The following is a 20,818-nucleotide window of genomic DNA, read 5'->3' as shown; positions in this document are numbered from 1 at the left end:
GCAGTGAAGTTAAGTAAAGTCAGAGCTAAACCTAAAGTAGCACCCTCTGGACATATAGCCAATATACTCTCGCAGTTTACAAGAACTCTGAGTCAAACCTGTTGAAGAGATTATTTCTGGACACCATGTGGAGATAGCCTGTAGGGTCTGTGGCAGAGATGAGTTTTTTGTTCAGCTCCTCAAACTGCTGCTCCAACAGATCTCCAGCTTCACTCTCTGTCTCACTACTTGAGAAGACTCTGCAAAATGGCAATAGAGACAGTGATACATAATTGTTCTATTATACAGCATTGTCTAAAGATTGCAACCAAAATGCTAGGTGCATGCATATATCTCTAACAGTGTCAACTCAAAAGCATAAGTATGGTCAAACATTCTGTTTACAAGCAGAAGCCAATCAAAAGAAGGCAGGCTTAAAAAGAGGGCGGTCTTAAAGGGAGAGAAGAAAGTAGTTTGTTTCAGACTGATGAATGAACTGACAATCTTAGGAAAATGTACAAAAGGAAGAAACAAGTAGTAATTAATTACTGGAGCAGTATGTGTTAGAGCGATGACTTGGAATTAAAATAACTTTTTATGGAATCCTCTGGCTGTAGATTTTACACACTCAGGAAGGTAATAGCAGTTTCTGATACCTGGATACATGCTAAAGGGCAGTAAAGTGCTACTAGTGGTTTGGAAAACATTTTTATGCTGTGTATGTGCAAAAACTTGTCATGCTTAGATGAGTGGGACTCATAATAAACCACACACAAACAGCGTGAATCACCACAATATCAACACACACACACACACACACACACACACACACACACACACACACACACACACCAGAAGTAGTGAATCTGCTGGCTGCAGTGACTCCACTGCAGTGGTTTTCACAGTAAGTTGAGATGCAGTTTGTATGGGGGAACATTTGCTGGCACAACACATGGTACTGATTTACAAAGTCATCCAGCTATGCCAACCAAGGCCTGAGAGTTGTGGGCAGTACAATTGAGAATAGAGAAAACTGGCAGGAGAGAGAGCAGGAAAAAAGGAAGACAGACACAAAGCATGCGTCTTCTCTATCATGTTTTGCTCACTTTTGTTTAAATGAGAGAAGGTAACTCTAAGCCTCAAATGTCAAACACATGGTAAGCCTACAAAAAAAGTCAATGTCTCCAAAGTCAGTCTGACTCTTTCTTTGTATAAAATGTAATTGGAGTCCATCAAGCTAATGTCAAGACAAATCATCCAAAGCCTCAAATATTAACCATGCTAGCCCCAGACAGAAAAGTCATATCTCTACAATAACTGAGATTTATCTTCTGTAGACCATGACATGTACCACATTACCATAGGGTGACTTAATAACAATGATCTTAACAAACAGTTCCACAGTTTAGCACACCAATGAAACAATTTTGACCAGATTAGAGGTTTTTTTATGCCTGTGTTTTCTGGGCTGACAGTCTTTCTCTTGGATACTGCTAGACTCTGCCTGGAAGCCTATCCTTTCTTCAGATATGTAAAATGTACTATACACAGAGGGAAATACAGATTGAAAATGCATCTATAGTGATTAATAACATATTTACCATAGTTGTTAAGCTCAACACAACTGGTCAACCACGTAATTTTTCTTTGTATGTGTGCTAGTAGTCAGACAGGGATTTAAGACATGTCACAAAACTTTGAACATCAGCCTTGTGGAAAGGCTTAAACATATGCTCATGAGACCATGAAATATCTGCATTACGCTCCATTAACCTGTTTAATGGAATAAAGTTGTCACTGTCAGCTACAAAGTTATGTCAGCAGTATGAGGCATAAAGAAAATACTTCATTGAGTTAAAAGGTGCTGGTAACAATCATTCACTGGCATCTATCAAAGGTGGCACTACCTGTTATAATGACTATCCACTCCCAGAGCCTCTCTAGCATTGTGGATGTATTGCTCCAGAGAAAGGGAACCTCCAACAGCTCCTCCTCCACTTTGTGGGCTCCCACTACCATCCTTGAACTCAGACACCTCCAGTCCTGCTTCTCCAAGATACACCTCATTAAACTTCACGATACCTGTAACATTTCAGGAAAAACATAAGCAGGTTACAGCACTATGTGTGTGCCCATTTGTCAGCATGTGTGTGTCTGTGTGGCAGTATGTAGTGCAGACACTAAATGGTGCTTCCGTCGTTGTTTCTTAAGGGTCCCCTTAGAGGAAAAGCCATGCAGCCAAAGAGTGATCATTCTCTTTGCAGTATAAATTTCCTCAAATGTCATATCTGATATATGTAGATATAAGTGACATTTCAGCCTGCAGGTAGCCCTGGAGGAAAGACTGCAAAAAGTGTTCACCCTTTGAAGAGAATTAGTGGTAAATGTCACCCTAGCATTACAAAGACCTTAAGGATGATCGTCTCAGTCAAGACCCTTTTTGGTTTTGTCTCACAGAACTTAAATGAATTCCCACTGAAGTCATGACAACATCACTACATCTCAGTATACCATGCCACAGCAGTTATGACAACTCATAGTACAACACAGATAGTACAACTCTGTTTTTTTTATACCAAAGATATAATCCCTGCTTTTTTTATTTTTAACTTTTATACATGCTCTTATGCCTTCCCATCCCATTGGAATGGGTGTAGGACACGTGGTAGAGTGTGTGTGATAATTATAAAGGCTGCATGCATGCAGTGCTTTAAGTAATCAATAAGCCTTGAAAAGTGCATATAGATCCAGTCCATTACAGACTACTGTAGTCATATTACTTAAATGTTATTGATGACTAAACTGAAAAGTTCTTCAGGCCCATGGAAACATGAATCCCTTTCTACAACAGCTATGTTAAGACCAATTCCAAATGATTTTGCAAACCTGAATTTCATACTTCTCATTAAAGCATTACTTAATCATGATTATTGACTTAATTGGAAGTGGACACCAGTATCAGTACATTTATAATTATGCACCTATTAATCCCTTTAAAAATATGGGACATTTTATTTACAACTATTTTAGAAAAAAAGCACAGAAATATCTGAACGTCTTTTCTCATCTCCAAAATCTCAGTAACGGAGGGACGGAACATGGTCCACTCTGACTCAGTGTCTCCAGCCTCACTTAGTGTGCTGTAAAAGTTCTGCTGGAGGTGGGAGTAGAAGATCTCACAGACCAGGGCCTCTGCCAGACACTCCCACTGCATCGTCACTACACATCTGGGGACATCAGGCCTGTCCAGCATCATCCCCATCACACGTCAGACCTGATCCAACTCAGTACCAAGTAGTGATCGCTTGAATGCTCTGATATTATCTTTACCCGAGTATCCAAGACATGTGGACAGAGATCTGATAATATAATTACGAAATCAATCATGAACTTGCATACTAGAGCATCCTGTGTTAAGTGTACTAATGGACACCATTATACTCAAACCAGGTGTTCAGAACAGACCAGTCCTTGGGTTACATTGAGTAGGCCATTTCTTTCAATGTACTCCAGTATAACAGTGGAGTCCCCAGCAGATACAGGGACTCTAAGGAAGCCAGGCACACTGAACTGTTGGAAGGTGCAAGAAAGAAACAATCCTATCCCCTAAGGAAAACCTGAGCATACAGGCACCAAGCGACAAGTATGCAAATATTAGTAAGGAGGTAGTGAGGGTAACTATGAAGAGGATGAAGAGTGGAAAGGGTTAGAGGCAGGATGGAGTGGCTGGAGATGTGTGTCAGGCAGAAAGAAAAGGTTTATAGGAGGATAGTGAGGCCTGCTATAATGTATGGCTTGCAGACAGTAGCACTTACAAAAAGACATGGGGCAGAGGTCAAGCTGACAAAATTTAAGATGTTAAGATTTTAACTGGTAGTGACCAGGATGGACAACATTACAAATGAGTACATCAGAGAGACAGCTCAGGTTGAGCAGTTTGGAGAGAGGGAAGGTTGGAATGGTTGGACATGTGAAGAGGAGGAATAGTGGATATATTGGATAAATGACTTTGAAGATGGAGCTGCCAGGAAGACCACAGAGGTAGATCATGGAGAGGTTTAATATTGTCACGTAAGAGGTCTGAGTATAGAAGATGATGGTAGGAATAGGGTGAGATGGAGATAGCTAAAGGGAGCAGCCTCAGGCTCCTTCCCAACCAGAAAAGTGATGTTCCATGTTCCTAAAGGCAACTTTGTCAGCCTACGACTCTGAATCTGAATGAAAAAAGCATCTTCAGTAATTTTATAAAACCGATCAGCTTAAGTTTGTGTAAGCGTGGCAGTGAACCTGTGCCTGGAGATATTAGCCAGCTGTACAGAAAGCCTTCTGCCAGAGAATAGTAGAGAACCATGGCCCTCTGACTGTTGACTGTTTCCAGGATGTGTTCTATGGTGACCGGGATGTAAGGGTCAGTGCTCGCTGCTTGCTGACTTCCTTTCTGGCGTTCCACTAGGAGATCAGCAAAGGCACGTGTGCGCCCTCGCTCAGCTATAGCTAGTGCCTCATCGTGCCGGCCTGAAAGAATAGGAACATGTGGAGCTGTGAGTTAAAAAGGAGCAGATCTGAAAGAGCAGACTCTTTATTCTGGTAGCATTGATAAAGAAATACAACTATCAGACATTAGGTGATAATTTGTGCCTTATTAACAGAGACCAATGTATAAGGTGCAAAAATGAGAACAGCTAACATACAAAGTGATGTACAGTAATTTATGCCACAAAGAAACAACACAACAGGTCAAGAGGCCAGTTCTGTCACCTAAGCTGACGAGGACTCTCTGGAGAGCCTGGTACGAACTGGTTTGCAGATCAAACAGGGAGAGCTTGTAATCCATACTGTGCTGCATCTCATGACGAATTGCCTCAAATAGCATAGATGCTTTGTATAACTGGAACAAATAGCAAATAAACATACATTGCAATGAGTACCAATCCACAAATATACAAACCATCCATTGTTCCAGTGTTCAACTGGATTTAGACTGTGAAGACATTTTTATACTCTTCACACCTTTTAATGTGTCTCCATGGTTTGTTGTAAATCACCTGCATTTGTTATTCGTTAACAACTTTTGTATTTATTTTTTGTGTATTGTGTGATATAAATGGCCAGGCTTTATTTCAAACCTGTTTGAGCATATAGGTACAGTGCTGGCCACTGGGTGGCAGTATATACGCACAGCAAGAGTTGGGAGTGTTTTGGCTCACTTTTCACCATGAAACGGAGAAGCAAAGTTATTATAATTGTGCATTTTCTAATAGCTAAAAAAATATTTTCAGTTTTTGCTTTCATTTTATTTACAGCATAGTTTTTTAAAACAGTTTTAAATGAAGATTATGTTATGATATGTTTAATGTTTGTCATTATGTTAGTTTTAATACATTCAGAACCTTACAATAACAATACAGCAAGAAAAACAAATGACACACAGTCACAGATTGTATTCATAGGTAGTCCTATATTCAAAACATCACACAGATATATTCCATTTTGATAGAATGCATTTAGTTATGTTATATTTATCAATTTTTAATAATCAATGTTTTAACCTGTTACTGTGTCTACACAGACTGTAACTCTCTTCTCTTTTCCTTGTTGCTTAACTTGCAGTTCTAGTTATAGAAAGAAACATTAAATTGTTTAAAAAATTGTCTTTAGTGTTAAATGACAAAATCTGATTTGGCACCATTACCATGAAGAACTGAAGGCGGTGTTAGTTTTAAATTATATTAACTGTCATGGTTCCTGGTTGCTGGCCCAAGGTTTTTGCGTTTTCAGAATGTTTTGCGGTTTTCTTGTTTGGATTATCTTTCTATTATAGTTCAGTTCTCTTTCTCTTGGTCTTTAGGTTTATTTTGGGTTAAGATAAGACTTCTGTTTGAGTTCCATAAGCTTCTGTTTATGCTCTACTTTCCTAGTGCCTCTGAGTTTTATTTATTTTCCTAGTTAATGGTTTCTTGTTTAATTATGTTAATTCCCTTTCGTGTCCTAGTTTCATCTCTGTGTCTTGTTCTCAGCGTCTCCTGGAAGTCATTCTTCTCTCCCTCTTTAACGCTCTGTCTCTACAGTCGTGTCCCTGACAAAACCCTGACAGTTCTGTCAAGTTCATATATTTTAGTCTGGGTCTCAGTGATTGTTACTTCCTGTTTCATTTAATAGTCCGTTGTCCCATGTGCATAATGTTTAGTTTTGCCTCCCCCTCCTCATTAGTCAGATTCAGTTCAGCTGCGTTCCCATGTGTCTCAATTTCCCCTAATCAACAGCCTGTGTATTAATTGTATGTCTCCCCTTGTCTTTAGTCATGTTCTCCCTCAAGCTGTGTGCTCTGTGCGGTCCATGGTCGGGGTTGTCTGAGTGATGAAATAACCAAATTATAATCAAAAATGTCACTCACATATTCCATTTTGATAGAATGCATTTAGTTAGGTAGCATTCTCTTACTTCTAGCTAAGTATTTATACAAAGGGTCATTTATTTACTTCTTTAACCCATTACTGTGTGTACTCAGACTGTAACTCCCTCGCCCATTTTCCCTCTCTCCCTCAGATTTGTGTTATGTATTTTAAATTTCTTAAGTTCAGCAATAAAGCAGCCTTTTGAGTTTATGTCTTATCTTCAGAATCCCGTGTTTGTGTCCAAAACCTGCCTGCCGTACAGCAAACCTGACACTGACAGTCATTTAATATCTTTTAAAAGTTTATATAATAAAAACTATGCAAATTCGACAATAATACCAGATATTAATAAGACATAGTAATGCAGTAGAGAAAATTATTATCTGTCATAGATTAAAACAGTCTTAAGCAGTATTCTACACTTCTACACTGGATTTCTCACTTATGCAAACAAAGCTGGGAAACAAAGAATAATGAGGAAAAACCAAAGCTCTCTGTTAGCCTGTTAGTTATTGTTAGGCATTAGTAAAACTTTTCTTTGAAGTGGCTCTAACGCTGGACTCTAACACTTGGTGAATAAACTCTCATATGATGTGAGAATGTAACTCAACTGTTTGTCTGAGGGAAAGCATGACTTTAAAAACACTCGTGGCTAACATTAGCTGGCATAATTTGGAGGCATAATGGCATAATGTGGAAGATATAATTGCACATTATTCTATGTATATTTATGAGTACGATATCCCTTTTTCTATTAAATAATCTAAAAAAATCACCGGCTGTATCTTTAATTATTTATAGAACAAAAAGAGGGGCACACCCATTCACACTCACATTCATATATATGGCCAATTTAGAGTCACCAATCAATTTAATACATATGTCTTTGGGTTGTGGAAGGAAGCAAGTTCACCCAGAGAGAACCCACACGGGCACAAGGAAAACATGCAAACTCCACACAGAAAGGCACCAGCTACCTAGCAGGTTCAAACCAGTAACTTCATGCTGTGAGACAAGTTAATTTGTAAAATATGGTTCCTATTGCTCCCATATACTCCTACAAAGACAGTATAGAAGGGTTTGCTTTATGGTTCATACATTGTAATTGACAATTTGCTTTTTCAGTTGGATCTGCCCTGTGCTCACGGTGCCTATTTTCAGATGGCAAGGTAGAAAATGGTTTCTTGAGGTTTCACAAGATTTAACAATGTTTCTCTTAAATCTTAAATGCACACACACAAATTGCATCTTTGCAGTTGAGAACACATGCATAAATGCATACACATACACACCTGGTGCTGTGATTCCTCCAGGTTTCCACTGGCCCAAAGAGACAGGCCCAGGCGATGGCGTATCTTTGCTTCATCTTCTCTCCGACCTAACTGCTCTGCCAGACGCAGACCTGGGGAAACAGACAGCAGAGGAGATCAGACGCTAGTTCCAAGAGGCTGATACGAAAATCATCTCTTCCAAAGTCCTGGCACTTTGACGCTTGTGACAACTGTTGCTGTACTGAAGTGAATTCTTACTGACTCAGCCAGCAGCACTCACATTTGCCATTCCTTTTCTCCCACTGTTTCTTTTGTCTTTCTTCACCCTTGTTTTTTTATGCAGCTGATTCAAATTCAATTCAAAAGTCTTGAAATCTTCTCCTTCATCTCAGATATGTTTCATCTACTCCTGCTGCGAGTAGCAAGTTGTATTTAGTTCTCATTAGGCTCTCAGATTGTGCAGAAGCTCATCAAATATCAAGTTTTCTTCACGCTTCTCTGCCTGTTTGTCTCTGTCTGGGCCAGTGATGGTCTGTGTGAGTATTGGTTGGGAAAGTTAATTGGAGACACACAAGTGATTTTTTTTTTTACTCTGTCCTAACCTCAACTCTGAGCTGAAATTCTTTTTGCTTGTCGAGCTAATGATCAATTAAAATCCAGAGGATCTGTGAGCCAAGTGACAAAGCATGACTCTGTCTTAGAGGCTCGATGAAGCCTGGATGAGTTCATAAATTAACCCAGTCACTCATTTTAAGATCCATTACAATTAGACTGTATTTTAATTTTATCAGCCTTTTAATGTGCGCATGTCTTTTTAATAGGAAAGAGATCAAAATGGGATTATTTTCAACAAGGTTGATGAGACACAAATATGTGTTCCAAAGAGAAGTCTAGTTAGAGATGTAGTTAAATCAAACAGGATTATCGACAACAACCTGCCTGAAGGAAACCACACTCCAGGGTACACAGCTGAGCACTGATCCTGTATTAGCCTGTGTCAGACTCATAAATACCTTTCATGCTTCTTGAGGATTTCAAAAACACCTCGCAATGTTCTCAGTCTTAAACAACTCCGACTTTAAAGAAGATACTCACACGTAGATCAAAGTATGTGCTAAGAGCCAGAGCCTCCCTACATGGTCTCTGTACGACTGCAGGGGGAAAATGGTGACTAAGTTTTTGCTCGCTTTTCATCACAAGTTTGTGGATACATGTCAAAAATGTATAGTGCTTTTGAACACAGTGGAAAAGTTTAGATCAAAAACTCCTATCCTGCTGCTTTTGATTCAGATGTTGGTATCAAACAGTATGCTATATAACTGTTTCTTGTTGTTCTCAAAGCTTTGAAATTTAGTCTAGTGAACAGTGTTTCTGCACAAAAATTTCTCAATTGTTTTCTGTTCCTGGACACAAATGTTGAATGCTGGCATTATTTGGACTTTTGAGTTATGTTTTCACTTGCTGCTGGTTAGGTTAGGAAGCAAAACTACATATTTTTTTTGCTTGGTGGTAGACAGACTTGGTTAGGTTTAAGTAAGATTACGTGGATTAGCATTAGAGAAAAGAAAATTAATTGGTCAGGTTTAAACAATAGTCACACTTAGTTGAGGCCAGATAATAAAACTCCTGGCTTGGGCCTTTTTGTGTCCCGTTTATCAAACTGTTAATAAGCACTTCAGCACTCACAATCATGTATTTATAATGTACTTAATATAAGATGGCAGTAAGAAAAAATTTCTATCTTTCGGTTTGTGGCTTTCCTCGCAGTTTCTGGTTGTAACCCACAAAAAAGACAGACCTAGTCCCTAATGAACACAGACAGCAACAATCATTAATACCCACACATTAACAAAAGTAAGTACTTGTTCATAAACATACCTCATTCAAGCATAAAAAAGAGATTAACCAGTGTTGTGTCTACATATATGAAAAAAAAAAGCCGTTGCTGCAAAAAACACAGTTAGTTCCAGTTTCATTAGTTGAATATATGAAAAAGTAAAATATAGCACAGTTTGACAGACATAAAATATTAATTTTGCATCAACAAGGTGATTCCCAAAGAGCTAATAGCCAAAAACCTGGTATGTTTTAGCATGGTGTCCAGTGTGTGTTAAAAACTTTTGAGAAAACTGGACCTCGATGAACTATTGCTTTCGTAGGTCCTTCATTCCGGCAGCTGACTGTACAATGCTCACACAAAATAAATACCTGCTAAAATATATATGTGTATATTATCACTCTAACTGCAGTTTAATAGATAAAATAAAAAAATCTCTGTGACATCTCTTCTAGTGTATTTTACTGTATATGGCAACCAGTTGTACATGGTACAAATCACTCTTGTATAGTATCTTGGCTTTAAAAAAAATATTATTCTCATTGATTTTTCTGTTCCACTTTTTTCATCTATTCTTCCCGACCCTTTGCTCAACACACCAAGGGAGTTTCCCAAGTCTGGGATATAGGAAGTCTGTCTTTGGTAGGATGCTAACTATCTAACTAGTTAGATAGTTAGCTAACTAACACCACCTGGGTCTGGGTGCAGTTCCCCCCCTCCAGGGGCAAGGGTACCTAGACCCGGTTCGTAGAGTACGCTTGGGGAGTGTGATCGTGTGTACAGCGTCTCTTTATGTCTGTCTCCACGTTGGTTGAGTGTGGAGTAAGTGCATATGAGAGCATGAGGGTGGGAATGGATGTTTGTGTCTGTGTGTGCCCGTATGTCTGTGTCTATATGTCAGGTTGGGTGTCAGACGCCACCTCTCTGGGGACATCTCAGGCCCTCCAAGGTTTGGAGGCCTTTCTCCCCCCACCACTTCCCCTGCCAGTGGCGGACTCCCTCAGGTGTCGGTGCGTTGGTGGTTCTTTGTGTCTGGGGATGGGCATCCAGGTACACACCGGCTCACTCCTTGGCGGCCGCTTATCGGGGCCTGGAGCCTGGGGCTCGCTCGGGCCACTTCAGAGGTGGGGTGCCCCCGGCCTCTCGGCCTGGGGCTCGGTCACTCAGGCACAGCTGGCTGCCGGTGGAGCTCACGGGCGCGTCACTGCAACTCCCCCTGGCTTCTGCTCGGCGGCTGCTGAGTGAGCCCTCATCTGGGACTCTCCTCAGCTCTTACTGGGACAGTGGCGCGGCTGCCCCTCTGTTGGTCTTCCTTGGTCTCTTGTGTTCTGGGGGCCTCTGGATGTCTGGAGTTTTGATCTCCTCCATACCTGCTTCATACCCTGGAGGACGGGGCTGTGGCTCCCCACACTCCCTAGCAGATCGTTACATGGAGAAACCTTTGGAATGCAAGCATGCTGATCCACACAGGCGTACACACGGGTATTCACAGACGCGGACTACAGCTTTCTTGGCTGCTGCCTCAAAGCACATTGTGTGCTGTCTATCTTGCGTGCTGCACAATATCGTTTATTATTTAGTATCTACTGATATCTACTGCTAGCTAGTTTATTGTGATGGTGCTGTTTTTTTTATTATGTTGCTCTTTGTTGTTTGCTTTCTCTTCTGTTTTTTTTCTCCATACAGGTGACCCAGGTGTTTTGTTTGTTTTTCTTTCTTTCTTCCCCCCTTTCTCACCGTCTCTTCTCCCCTTTGGTTTTCTTTCTCTCCCTCTCTTTCTTTCATTCTTTCTTCCTGTCCTATCCCCCAGTCATGTCTGTCCCGTTTGTAGCAACTGAAAATAAAATAAATTCATAATTATAATAAAGGTCAATCAAATGGACCAATATGGCAAGGCCATGATGATCCACTTGGTAAAATAAATCCGCTTGGCATCTTTCTTGGCCTTAAGACAACAATTCTGATGGCTAAAGATCCAAACGGGACACAAAAAAAAAAAAAAAAAAGGATGCTAACTATCAAGAGGCAATTCTTAAGGAAGGGAAATATGGAAAAAACTATCTCAAATTAGACAAGAACTGGACTGAAAATCAGTGTCAATTGGTCTGATAATAATAATAATGATCCCAATAATTCTGTCTCCTTAAAATATACACCCAAGACCACAAAAGATGGTTACACAGACCCCACAAATTTCCTTTAAATTAAAGTTTTACAACTCTGTAAAGACTACTGTTAGTATTAATGGAATATGTTAAACCCTATGATTGTAACTAGTTTTATCACTACCCTGCCTATCTAGCAAAGCAACAGAGCAATTAATCAATTAAGATTTGTCATCCACCAGAAAAGTGGGTAACTTAATTGGACTGAGCATTGGGGGCTGTGTCCATAGGCAGCAATTTTCGTGCTCCCAAGACCTATTTTCTTTATAAGTCCTATAACGTTTAGTAGTGACAGCTCTCTAAGTGTCCTCAGTGCATCACGTTTCTTCCCGTCACACTAGACTATCAGTTAAAAAGTAGTTTTGGACAAATACCACACTTATCAATGTTACTTCTATATATTACCAACCAATGAAAATCACACCATCAGCCATTGTGGGAACACTAGAGAGTTATTTCTGAAAATCACGACCACCATTTTTATGATCTCAAATGTACGAAGGAGTATTAGGGCCACATTAAGAAAAAAAATAATTATTGATCATTTTGAGAATAAAGTTGAAATTTCCGGCTCGGGTTGACCGGGTTCTTCCCACGCGTTGACCTCTTGAACGGCATGGGGGACGCCTCCCTCCCCCATGCGGTCAAGGGACGCTGGTGGGGCCTGCTCCACCTGCTTATGGTGTTCACTTTATGCTTTAAAAATCAAATATAGAAACCAATGGCTTACTTCACACTGTCCAAGAGGTCTTACACGGTCTGTTATTTACATGCAGTGCTGTGATATTTCCCCCTTAATTTTAAGCAGTTGTGCTTATTTAATCTTATAGAAAAGAGCAACTTGGGGTTACTGAAGACTTATTTTAGGTTATGTAGAAATCAACTATCATTTGACATTTACACCTATTTCTAGTGGCCTCTAAACATATACAAGAGTAAAAGCATGAGCATGAAAGTGAGTGGAAAAAAAAGTGGGAAGCATAGGCGTTTCTGACTGACTGTGAGGACTAGGCCCTTAGAGTTATTTACATACAGAGTTATCTCTGCTCTCTATTTTAATTCATTTTCATTAATATTATTTTATATCTCTTAATAGAGGCAGTGCAACATCCAATAAAAGTTAAAATGTTAAACTATTTGAACATCAAACAAGCAATACTTGTCTGAAGTTATACTGTTATAAATAATACTTCTGGAAGCAAGAAAAATGGTATAATGGAGATATAATGACACTGATTGCTTGGGACAGCTGTGAATCAAAGCTGCCATGCCTCTATACCCAGTATCTTTGGATCCCAGGGGTTTGTTCTTTTTAAACTTTCATACATAAACACAGCAACTGCAATATCATCATGCTCACTATTAATTGTTGTAGCTAATGTCTTACCCTCCTGTAGATACATTACAGCCTGCGCGTAGTTTTGCAGTGCATGATGTGTCCTCCCCAGGCTTCCATAGGCCATAGTCTTTGCTATCAGGTCATTGGTCTGTGCTGCAACACTCAGGTGTTGCTCCTGGAAGACTACTGCCCGTTCGTACTTCCCTAGAGCTTCGTAGGTCAGTCCCAAGTTGCCATAGGCTCGACCCTGGCCCCTGACACATCCAGTCTGTTCTGCTATATCCAAAGCCCTTTGGTGCCACTACAGCAGGAAAAATTAGGTTGCTTAGAGGAGAGGCTTGACAACTGATAAATTCTGTTTTCCCTGTTAATCAGTATAATTAAAGACATTTCATAACAAGGGGGGCTATCCTCGGCACATACAATGATGAATGTGATACAGACCTGTAGAGCTGTCTCGTTGTCTGCCATCAACTGATAGACACCTCCAAGTGCATTGCTTGCCTCTGCCTCCAGGGATTTATCCTGATAGTTCAAACAGAGTTTACCTCATTCTATGGGCATTATGTGTTTTTAATATATACCCCCCCTCCCCATATTAATTATCATATTCAGCAGGGCAAAACAAAATATGAAACAGAAACAAGAACATTTTGCTGGTGAAAACCTACCCCTGCTATGCGTGCAATGTTAAGCTGGTGCTCCAGACAAGAGAGGGCCTGCTCATAGTTGCCCAGCTGGCTATGTAAGGTGCCCAGCTCTCCATAAGCCTGAGCCTTACCTTCTCCTTCACCACCTAGCTCATGAGCTACTACCAACCTCTTCTCAAAACACACCAGTGCTTGCTGGAGACTACCCATGGACCTGAAGTAGGAGAGGGAGGAGAACAAAAAGGAGAGGAAAAAGACCTGGTATGATAATGCATTTTTTCTGCACTTTGCTTGTTCTTGAAAGCAGGCCTCCTGTTTTTGTTGTTTCTGCAACATTTAAAGAAAAGAAGACAAGTTGGTCCATATTAACAGAACATTTTTCTCTTTATATCTACTCAGAGAAAAACTAGAGAAAGAAAGTCTACGAAGGTTTGTTATAAATCTGTACTCTACATTACCATTTCATTCACACTCAAGACAGCAGGAGCAACAGCTGGATAAAGTAAACCCAACGGTAAGCCTTGTTCTTCTGTCAGTGAGCATTACTTATGTTGTATCATATGAGAGTTGCCCACCGTGGGATATGTGTCTGAAAAAAGGCTTTTTGCTTTTAATACGCTGCAGAGTTCTGACTGTATTTATTCTTATTATGACTCTAATTAAAATGTGTATAAAATGCTTGTGGCAAGAAATGCTCATTTAAAACTCTTGCATGAATGCTATTCTGTATTAGAAAGGTGTATCCTAACTAATAGGATAGAACATAAATGAACACAACATACATTTTTACGCTGATGTAAACAGAAGTCTGCAGCACTGTAGGTTTGAATTTATTTCTACATTTAGTGGGAAATCCAGGGGGACTTCAAAACCCTGAAAAATTTCCTAATTTTATTTATCCTCTTACTAGAGTTAGCTGAGAAGGAAAGAAGGAAGAGAAGCAGTTGGTCTATGGAGAATCATTTTAAAATTTAAATGCAAATTTTATTTCAGTAATAGAAACAAAAACAAAAAACAAGACAGGAAATTATAAAATTAAGTTCTGAAATGAAATGATAGTGATATTTAAATTAAACACACTATAGATTATTTCAGCCTTGCTCATTTCAAATGAATTTGGCCAATTAGGATTTATGGGTCATGGCAGACTTAGACTCTCCACCTCCTCATGAGCCCCCTCATACAACACTGTGTATCAGGACAGCAAGTGCAATCTCCTTGTACGTTTCTAGAAACAGAATTTTTATTTAAATCACATATAATGCTTTTTTATGTCTGACTGGAACAGTGCAAGCATCAGTAACAAGAAGATACAGCAAGAAAAGAAGAGCTGGTTTGGAGGTGGTTTGCAAAGTGGCTTGCAGATGCACAGTACCCTAATAGTGTGCCCTGTATTAAATTTATCAAATGCATGTATAGAAGGGTATCGTCTGAGCCATAACCTCTTGTGGTTTAACTTTGAACTAAAACTGTTCTCAATTTGATTTTAGTTTCACCTACCTGTGCGCATTGCCAAGTCCTCTGTAGGCTTTCTCTTGGTCCTGGACATGATTGAGACTCTGACCCACTGCCAGATACTTCTCATAATACTGTATAGCCTCCTCATAATCTCCCAAAACATCATAGCAGTCTGCCAGGTTCCCATAGGCCCTGCCTCTGTCTAGCATGCTCTCAGTTCCACTTAGCTGCTGCAGCATGGCCAGCTGCTGCTCAAAATAACCAATAGCTTCCTCAAACAATCCCATGTTTATCTTGGTGATGCCCATGTTTCCATGGACCTGTGCCTCCAAACGGGCATCCCTGAGCCCCTGTGCCAGGCCCAGCTGGGTCTCATAACACTGGAAAGTTGTAGCATAGTCTCCCAAGGCCATATGAGCAGCTGCTAGGTGGCCAAGAGCACGGCACTCCCCCTGCTGATCACCTAGATCCTTTCGGATGGTCAACTCCTGGCTGTGGAACGACAAGGCCGTATCCAGCTGGCGGAGAAGCCTAGGTGGGAAAAAGTGCAAGAACACTGAATTAAGATGAATCAAGGGAACTAGAGCAAGTCACACATTAGTTATAGCCAACACCTGGTGTCCTTTGTATAGTATGATATTTCATGTGGTTTATTATTTTTAGAGCCAGTCTGTTGCAAAGGATGGATGCTTATATGTTACTTCTCTTTGTTAATAACTTAATAATAAGTTAATACTAAAAGATATGCTTTATTGAAAGATACAGTTTAAATTAATAATTAGTTTTCCAGCTGGGCCCAGTATGCAAAAAGGTACTGTTTTTGGGAAGGACAGAGGAAGCTATTGTGGATAAAAGATTTCTTGGAGTACCAAGCTTAAATGGACCAACTCTGGGAAAACTGAGGTTTTAATTAGTAAGCTGCACCTTGAACTGTAAGTTTAAATTAACTACTATTCATAGGAATTTGTGGAAAGCACAGAACACTTCTATTAACTGCTGAGAATTGGCACAGAATCTCTTGTCAATTGGCTGAGACTTTTTAAACTCACATGTTTTTGGAAACAGGCTTTTTCTTTGTAACTCCAAAGTAAATAGCAGGCATTACAAAGAAAATGGTCTACAAGCAAGTGGCTTTATAAAGGTAAATAAATACATTCTCAAACCGATGTCCCTTTTGCCTCCATAAACTCAGCTGAGCTTTCCCCAATATATTAATTATTCATATTTGATTATAGTTTAGCCCATATGGAAAAGAAATAGTAAAAACTTATATGATTTACTCATGAAAGTGGCCACTTTCATGAGTAAATCATATAAGGCTTACGTGATTTACTCATGAAAGTGGCCACTTTCTCATTACTTTCATACATTGTTTTAGTAAGTATCCAAAACATACAAGTTTCATTATATAATTTTTCAAGGGATCTTATATCTGTTTTCACTCTTATATGCTTTTCATACAAGTTTCACACAAGACAGATACAAAATTTATAAGATTTATATATATCTTTTCCATATGGGAGCAGATAAAATTATCATAACACAACAATATTTAACATCATTTGAAAAGTACATAGTAATAATATTGTGCAGATTTTTGTTTCTTTTATGTAAGCATTAATTAGCAGCTAAATTTCTGCTTTTGTGAAGCACAATCTCTGCAGCTCGATCTGGTAAGTTAATATTTTAGCTCTACAAACTTTCGACTGCCTCCAATAAACAGGAATGGCTATATTACTAAACTTAGGTTTTAAAACAATACAACACATTCATTTGTTCATTTTTTACATGCACTGTTTGTGTGTGGTTAAAACACTGGTTAACCAGTTTATCACCTGTGAACTGAACCAAGTGCTGAATAGGCATCAGCCTCCATCTTCTGATCGTTGACCTTCTGAGCCAAGGTTAATTGCTGCTGGTAGAACTTCACAGCTCCTGGAAAATCACCCCGGCACACGCACACATCACCGAGATTCCCAAAGGCCCTGAAAACTGCCTGCTGACAAATATAATCACACAGATACTGATTAACAACCTCTTTTTGTGCAAAAGACAGAATTTCAAGGTTTATGAAATGAAAACATAATTAACAGGTGACCTGTGTGTTGTCCAGGGCTTGTGCTAAAGAAAGCAGATATCTCTGACATTCCTCTGCTTTGTTGTACTCCCCCAGTGCTTTGTGGGCCAGACCAAGGTTGCAGTAGGCTTTTGCCTGTGCTAATTTGTCCTGGAGATCCTTAGCCAGGGCCAAATCCTGTTCATAATACCTGGAAAATTTTAAACTTTTGTTTTTTATCGTGCATCTTGTTTCGATGTAATATAAAAGCACAAATCCTTAAAATGAGAAATTAAAGTCTCATTAACATCCATCCATCCATCCGTCCATCCACTTTCTGCTGCTGGGCCTGGTTGCGGGGGTTGTAGCCTAAGAAGAGAAGCCCAGACCTCTCTCTCCCCAGCTACCTCCTCCAGCTCATCTGAGGAACATGGGAGCTTTCCAGGCTAGTCAAGAGATGTTGCCCCAGGGCCTTCTCCTGGTAAGACATGCCTGAAAACCTTGGCCAGGAAGCATCCTGAAGGCATTCAAGTCAGATGCCCAAACCTCCTCAGCTGGCTCCTTTCGATGTGGAGGAGTAGTGGATGGATGGATGAATGTATGTATGGAAAACACAACACATGTTTTTCGACATAAGGCCAACGGGGTCATTTTCATTATATGAAGTTCAGTTTTGTAAGATTTATTTAGTCTCTGACCTGACAGCATCTCTGTACTGTCCAAGACAGTAGTGAGCATAACCCAGGTTATGGCAAACTTTGCCTTCTGCTTCGAGGTCCTGCAAACCTGGCGCCAAAACCAGGTACTGTTGGTAGTAGGGCAAGGCCTGAGCATATTCACCTCTCCAGCTGTGAAAGTTACCCAAGTTTGCTGCAAAAGAAAATAACGGTGAGCAATATTTTTCATGTTTCATTTAACTCAACTCAAGTGCATTTATCTCTTGACAGGTTTACCTAAGGCTCTTGCTTCACTTTGAGTGTCTCGCATCTCTCGTGCAATGGTCAGGTGGTGCAGGTAGTGCTGGAGAGCTCGGTCGTGAGCACCCAGCGCTTGGTAGGCCACAGCAAGGTTACCGTGCGTGGATGCCTGAGATGGACGATCGTTCACCTGATAACACAAAGACACATCGTGATTGTGCTTTCCACACAATCGTCCACATGTTTTTTGAAAAGGGTCATAAAATTTACCTCCAGAGAGATTTGCAGCTCTTGTCTGTGGTATTGGACTGCTTGGTCGTACATGCCAAGCGCATGGTAGGCATTGCCCATGTTGCCATAGGCCCTCCCCTGGGCAGCGTAATCACAAAGTTCTTGGACGAAGGACAGGTGGGCTTTGTGGAACTTTAGCGCAGTGTCATACTCTCCCTTCATCTGGTGTATGATGCCTGTGATAGGAGATGAGAGGAGGCAAAAACACAAACTATTGAACTAACAAGGAAACCATTAAGATGCAGGTAAACTCCAAGTTTAATCTCTTTTAGCATACAACATTTGAACGTTCTTGTGATCGGTCATGTTCTCAACTTTAGTCACAACACTAATCCTAACCATATGTTTTAGCAAGTGGCATGGACAAAAACATTTCAATAGGACAAACAAAGTCTATGCAAAGCGCCCAGGTAATACATCTAATCTAGGAAGTCTTGTAGCATGCCAACTACAAGCTGTATCAGGTAATGCTCTTATTAAAATAAAGCTAGTTCATTTCAATTTCTGGCCTCTGGCTGGCAAGTCCATCCTAATGATTGATTTTCCAAGAATTATCTTAATTTTATGTTTCTAACTTGTTTCATTTAAAACAGCACAATACCTAGCCCCATCATTTAAACTCCTCCAAATGTCCATTTCAAGAGGAATGGACTTTGTATACAAAAATGGTCACCACGGCAAAAAGCTGTAATGTTGAAGTGGTCAGACAACTCTTTGATAATTCCAGTTCCAATAAAATCAATATTTAGGTGTGTTAGTTAAAATGATTATTTCCTTTGTCACCAAACCACAAAGACTGGAGGCAACGTTTTTTTAAGAAGAACAAAAATTACATATTCTGAAAGCATACAGTTATTGTTGATCACCCACATCTCGGAGGATCAAGGTCATAAAACCCAGAAAAATCTTCCATGGACATAGGGGAATTTTAAAGTCCAGGCTCAAGGAAGTCAGACAAGTGAAGTTTAAGTCCTCAGTTTTGTGATTTTTTTTAGTCTCCAAGTCTCAAGTCTCCACAGCTCTGTAGAATGGTTTATCCAGCGCTGTTTGGATTTGTAGGATTCATCAAACAGCAATTACTGCACATGTAGGGAGCATGATGAACAGAGTAAATTCCCAAAATGACATTAGGAGTTATAAATATGCAGCATCTGTATGGTGGTGAATATAAATGCCCACATGGTTTCTTGAACTGTAAAAAAATCCTTTTTGAGCAGAGTGGTGAATAATTAAAAAGCTACAGTGGGAAATTCAACAAATCTAATAATATCTGCTGCTGTGTCTCTTCAAACTTTAGTATAACATATGCAGAAATCAGTCTCTCTGTCCAGGGAAAAAGAACTGGGAAAACTTAAGTCCCAGTCGCCTTCCCAACTTCTTCTGTCATGATGTGTCTTTGCTGTCAACAACCCAGTTTATGGAGCCAGAACAGACAAAAGTTGGGAGAGAGAATAGTTAAGGAAGAAACTTGGGGCACAAGAGAGGAGAATGAAAATTTACATTTTATGCTAGTTATTTCCTGTACTCCAAAATATACTACTTGTCACCCTCCTGCATTTAACTGACAACTGTGCACACTGGTTATTTGCAATTTAAAATGTACCTACTTTGCTTTTTTCTTCATTTTCTGTGATACACTCTGCTACAGTGCTGGATACTCAAACTGTGGATATGGCCACATATTGCAAATAATGAGATCAGTGTATCTATAACTAATTCTTTTGAGCCATGTTTTGAACAGTTTTTTTCTATTCTGCATGATATAAGAGTGAAAATCCAGGCTCTCTGGTTGAAATCACAGCCAAAGAGCCTGGATCATACAGAATCCCTGCCCACTTGCTGTTCATGTTTTTATTTATGAGGAGCAGCCAGTCAAAAGAACGTTGGCTAAAAAGGAGGTGCAAGGGAACTGAAATGGCTTATTTTACACAACGGGTGAACTTGGAATTGCACTAAAGCCCAGTATAAGATTAATAATGGTAATTTTGTAAACATGGAATTAGGGATGAGTATCGAAAACCAGTTCTTGTTGAGAACCGGATCCCACTGTTTCAATTCCTTGGAATTGTTTGTCATTTTTGCAAACGATTCCCTTATCAATTCCAGTCGCCCCAAATGATGTCACCACGTTGCGGAGCGTCATTAACCTGGCAGGAAACATGGCGGCTCAAATGCTCAAAAGTTTGATTATACTTTACGAGAACGGATGACAACAGGGCAACTTGCAATACTTGCAAAGTAGATATTTCATTTAAGGGAGGAAACACTACGAATATGCAAAAGCATTTGCTCACAAGACACGCGATGACCTTAAATAAATGTCGTGGGTTTTTTTTCGTTTTTTTTTTTCCGTTTTTTTGCCTGTCCCGTTTGGCTCTTTTGCCATCAGAATTGTTGTCTAAAGGCAAAGAAAGATGCCCAACGGATTTACTTTACCAAATTGACCATCCCAGCCTTGCC

General features: G+C 39.9%; 1 protein-coding gene across 2 annotated transcripts in view; it reads right to left on the bottom strand.

Moving 5' to 3' along the window:
- ttc28 (tetratricopeptide repeat domain 28) overlaps positions 1-20,818 on the bottom strand; it is an 84,904-nt gene that overhangs the window by 13,424 nt on the left and 50,662 nt on the right. For both annotated transcript variants that reach the window (XM_014340822.2, XM_042213014.1), the window contains exons 7-20: positions 18,338-18,534; positions 18,104-18,257; positions 17,849-18,020; positions 17,193-17,361; positions 16,930-17,090; positions 15,137-15,625; positions 13,658-13,850; positions 13,431-13,511; positions 13,035-13,287; positions 7,667-7,776; positions 4,738-4,867; positions 4,267-4,494; positions 1,887-2,061; positions 99-239 (exon numbers count right to left, since the gene is read on the bottom strand). In XM_014340822.2, coding sequence (XP_014196308.2) covers positions 99-239; positions 1,887-2,061; positions 4,267-4,494; positions 4,738-4,867; positions 7,667-7,776; positions 13,035-13,287; positions 13,431-13,511; positions 13,658-13,850; positions 15,137-15,625; positions 16,930-17,090; positions 17,193-17,361; positions 17,849-18,020; positions 18,104-18,257; positions 18,338-18,534 — 2,653 coding nt within the window. The remainder of the gene's footprint in view (positions 1-98; positions 240-1,886; positions 2,062-4,266; positions 4,495-4,737; positions 4,868-7,666; positions 7,777-13,034; positions 13,288-13,430; positions 13,512-13,657; positions 13,851-15,136; positions 15,626-16,929; positions 17,091-17,192; positions 17,362-17,848; positions 18,021-18,103; positions 18,258-18,337; positions 18,535-20,818) is intronic.

Source organism: Haplochromis burtoni, unplaced genomic scaffold, assembly GCF_018398535.1.
Source record: "Haplochromis burtoni strain Fernald_Lab_line unplaced genomic scaffold, NCSU_Asbu1 Contig_407, whole genome shotgun sequence".
Taxonomy (NCBI): domain Eukaryota; kingdom Metazoa; phylum Chordata; class Actinopteri; order Cichliformes; family Cichlidae; genus Haplochromis; species Haplochromis burtoni.
The sequence above is the reverse complement of the archived record's forward strand: the minus strand, read 5'-3'. Positions and strand labels throughout refer to the sequence as shown.